The following is a 2500-nucleotide window of genomic DNA, read 5'->3' on the forward strand; positions in this document are numbered from 1 at the left end:
TTTTTTCAGAGTTGGTAATGGACGAATGCCAGACTGGTGCTGCATATTCACAGACTGGTCGAAGGAAAGTCGTCCATATGCGAAGGAGGTCTTTTTGGGATGCACCGAAAGATTTTAATTTGGTTAGCATAAAGAACTTTCTTCCACAATTTGAAATCAGTTTCGTGGTATTGGCGAACCACTTTAAATCGTCACTGATAACTGTTCCCAATAGATTCACCTCTTTGGGTCGAGTTAAGAGTTCCTCGCCTATTTTTAGAGTACTACCACTGTCGGCTAATTTGTTAAATTTAAATCTTGTTTCTGTGCATTTCTTGGCGTTGACAGACATTTTGTTTGTTGAAGCCCACTCTGACACTTGCTTAAGGGCGTCTTATAATAAGGTGTTTCCTTGCCCTGGTTGATGTGCTAGTGCGTCTTATAATAAGGTGTTTCCTTGCCCTGGTTGATGTGCTAGTGCAAGTGTCATGTCGTCCACATATTTGTAGATCTTCACGTACGGAATTTTGTCCTCATTTACCATTATCAGAAACAATAATGGGCCTAGAACCGTTCCTTGAGGGACACCGCAGTGAAGATCAATTTCATCGGATATTTGGTTGTTTGCACGAGTCCTTTGGGAGCGACGGTTGATGAAGGAAGATATCCACTTCACCCAGCCCTCGTGGAAACCCAGAGAGATCATTTTCTTAATTAATGTGGTGTGGTTGATGAGATCAAATGCTTTCCTCAGGTCGATGGTGACGGTAGTGACCTCGAGTCTTTTGTCTACATTTGAAGTGATGTAATTGATCAGGTCAACTAGGTAGTGGACTGTGGAGCTACCCTTGGTATTTCCAAATTGGCGACAATTTAATTTTGGGGCGAATATTTTCCACAATTTAGCAATTATTCTCTCGAGTATTTTGCAAGGAATAGGTGTTAATGATGTGTGTGTGGGTGTGTGTGTGTGTGTGTGTGTGTGTGTGTGTGTGTGTGTGTGTGTGTGTGTGTGTGTGGGTGTGTGTGTGTGAGTGGGTGTGTGTGTGTGTGGGTGTGTGTGTGTGGGGGTGGGGGGGTGTGGGTGTGTGTGTGTGGGTGTGGGTGTGTGTGTGTGTTTGTGTGGGTGTGTGTGTGTGGGGGGGAGGGGTGCGTGTGGGCGTGCGTGCGTGTGTGTGTGTGCACGTGTGTGTGTGCACGTGTGTATGCGTGTGTGTATGTGCATGCGTGCGTGTGTGTGTATGTGTGCGTGTGGGTGTGTGTGTGTGTTTGTGTATGTGTGTGTGCTTTAGTTGCCAAAAGTGAAAAATTAAAAGGAAACGCTGAGATACATGAAAGTCTCACCGTGAAGTTATTAATTTTCCTATCGGGAAGCTGCTTTCTAACCCAGTCGAGCGTTGCCTTGTAGCCTGGCCCCCCCTCCTTCATAAAGTAAGACAGGTAGGTCATGCCAGACAACTCGTCCAAGTATGGGGAGGCAAGAATCTCTGGCTCGAGAATCATGGGGATGTTGAATTCTGCTTTTGCTATCTCCATGGCTTGCTTGCAGTTAGGGATTCTGGAATAAAATGCATTACTTCATTGGTATGTCAAAAGAGGTCTGTAGAATCTGCAATTAAAGTTAAATTTGGGTAGTTATTTTTTCTTGGCCAGAATCACAGGGTGCATCACTCACTCCAAATAAACGTTATTGCCATTATGCACTAGGATGTCAACTAGTGCATAAGAAGTTGTTTGTACATAGCTTCATATTTAGTTCTTTCTTATGAAATTCTTATTATCAGTATCATCCGGTGTTAGTAACAAAAATAGTATATTCTAGATTGTGTCCATTAAAGCGTGCAAAAATCTCACGCAGGACACGAGAATGAATAAACGCAATTTTTTGCAACGTTGGTCACCTGTTGTTGTTACTGAACATATATCTCTCACGTTATTATTTATGTATCAATAAATTTACATTCATTTCAAGTTTCTTGTCACTTGAACCATTGAGGTTTTCACTCATGGGGGCCTGGCGTTTCATAGCCTGGTTTAGCTCTGACGGTCAACTGAGGTATGAAGGACATTGTCGGTGATTAGTATTTTTTACTGAAAGGTAAAAGGAAAGAGTGTCCTGGACTTAGATAAGAAGCAGTATACAAAGAACTCACAAAACTGAAAATAAACCAAAGCCAAAAGGATTCAGACAGGTAGACATTACTTTCAAGCTTTCGATCTCAGTCCATGTGAATCATTAATTCTCAGACTGAATGGAAATCAGGAGAGCAAACCGAAAGTAGATTCGTCCAAGACTTGATTCGTTGTTATTTAGAACGCAAATCAGATTCAATGAGGGAAATTCATGAACAGAAGTTAGCAGCATCAGTAGTAAAAGTGGATCATACTCTCTTCCTGGAGTTTTTTTTCTAATCAGCAAGATCTCTTGCTATTCTGGAGACAGCGAAAAAGGGGTAAGTCAAAGGCAAACCCACGGCCCAGAGAGGAAATCGTTTTAGGGTCATTATTTAGACTTATCTTT

The 2500-nt window shown here is 42.2% G+C and overlaps 1 protein-coding gene across 1 annotated transcript in view; it reads right to left on the minus strand.

Moving 5' to 3' along the window:
* Positions 1-2500, minus strand: part of LOC113813659 (plectin) — a gene marked incomplete at its 3' end in the record, with an annotated part of 12973 nt that overhangs the window by 1368 nt on the left and 9105 nt on the right. The window contains 1 exon segment of the mRNA XM_027365685.2: positions 1324-1537. Coding sequence (XP_027221486.2) covers positions 1324-1537 — 214 coding nt within the window.

This window comes from Penaeus vannamei, chromosome 9, assembly GCF_042767895.1.
Source record: "Penaeus vannamei isolate JL-2024 chromosome 9, ASM4276789v1, whole genome shotgun sequence".
In the NCBI taxonomy this organism is placed as follows: domain Eukaryota; kingdom Metazoa; phylum Arthropoda; class Malacostraca; order Decapoda; family Penaeidae; genus Penaeus; species Penaeus vannamei.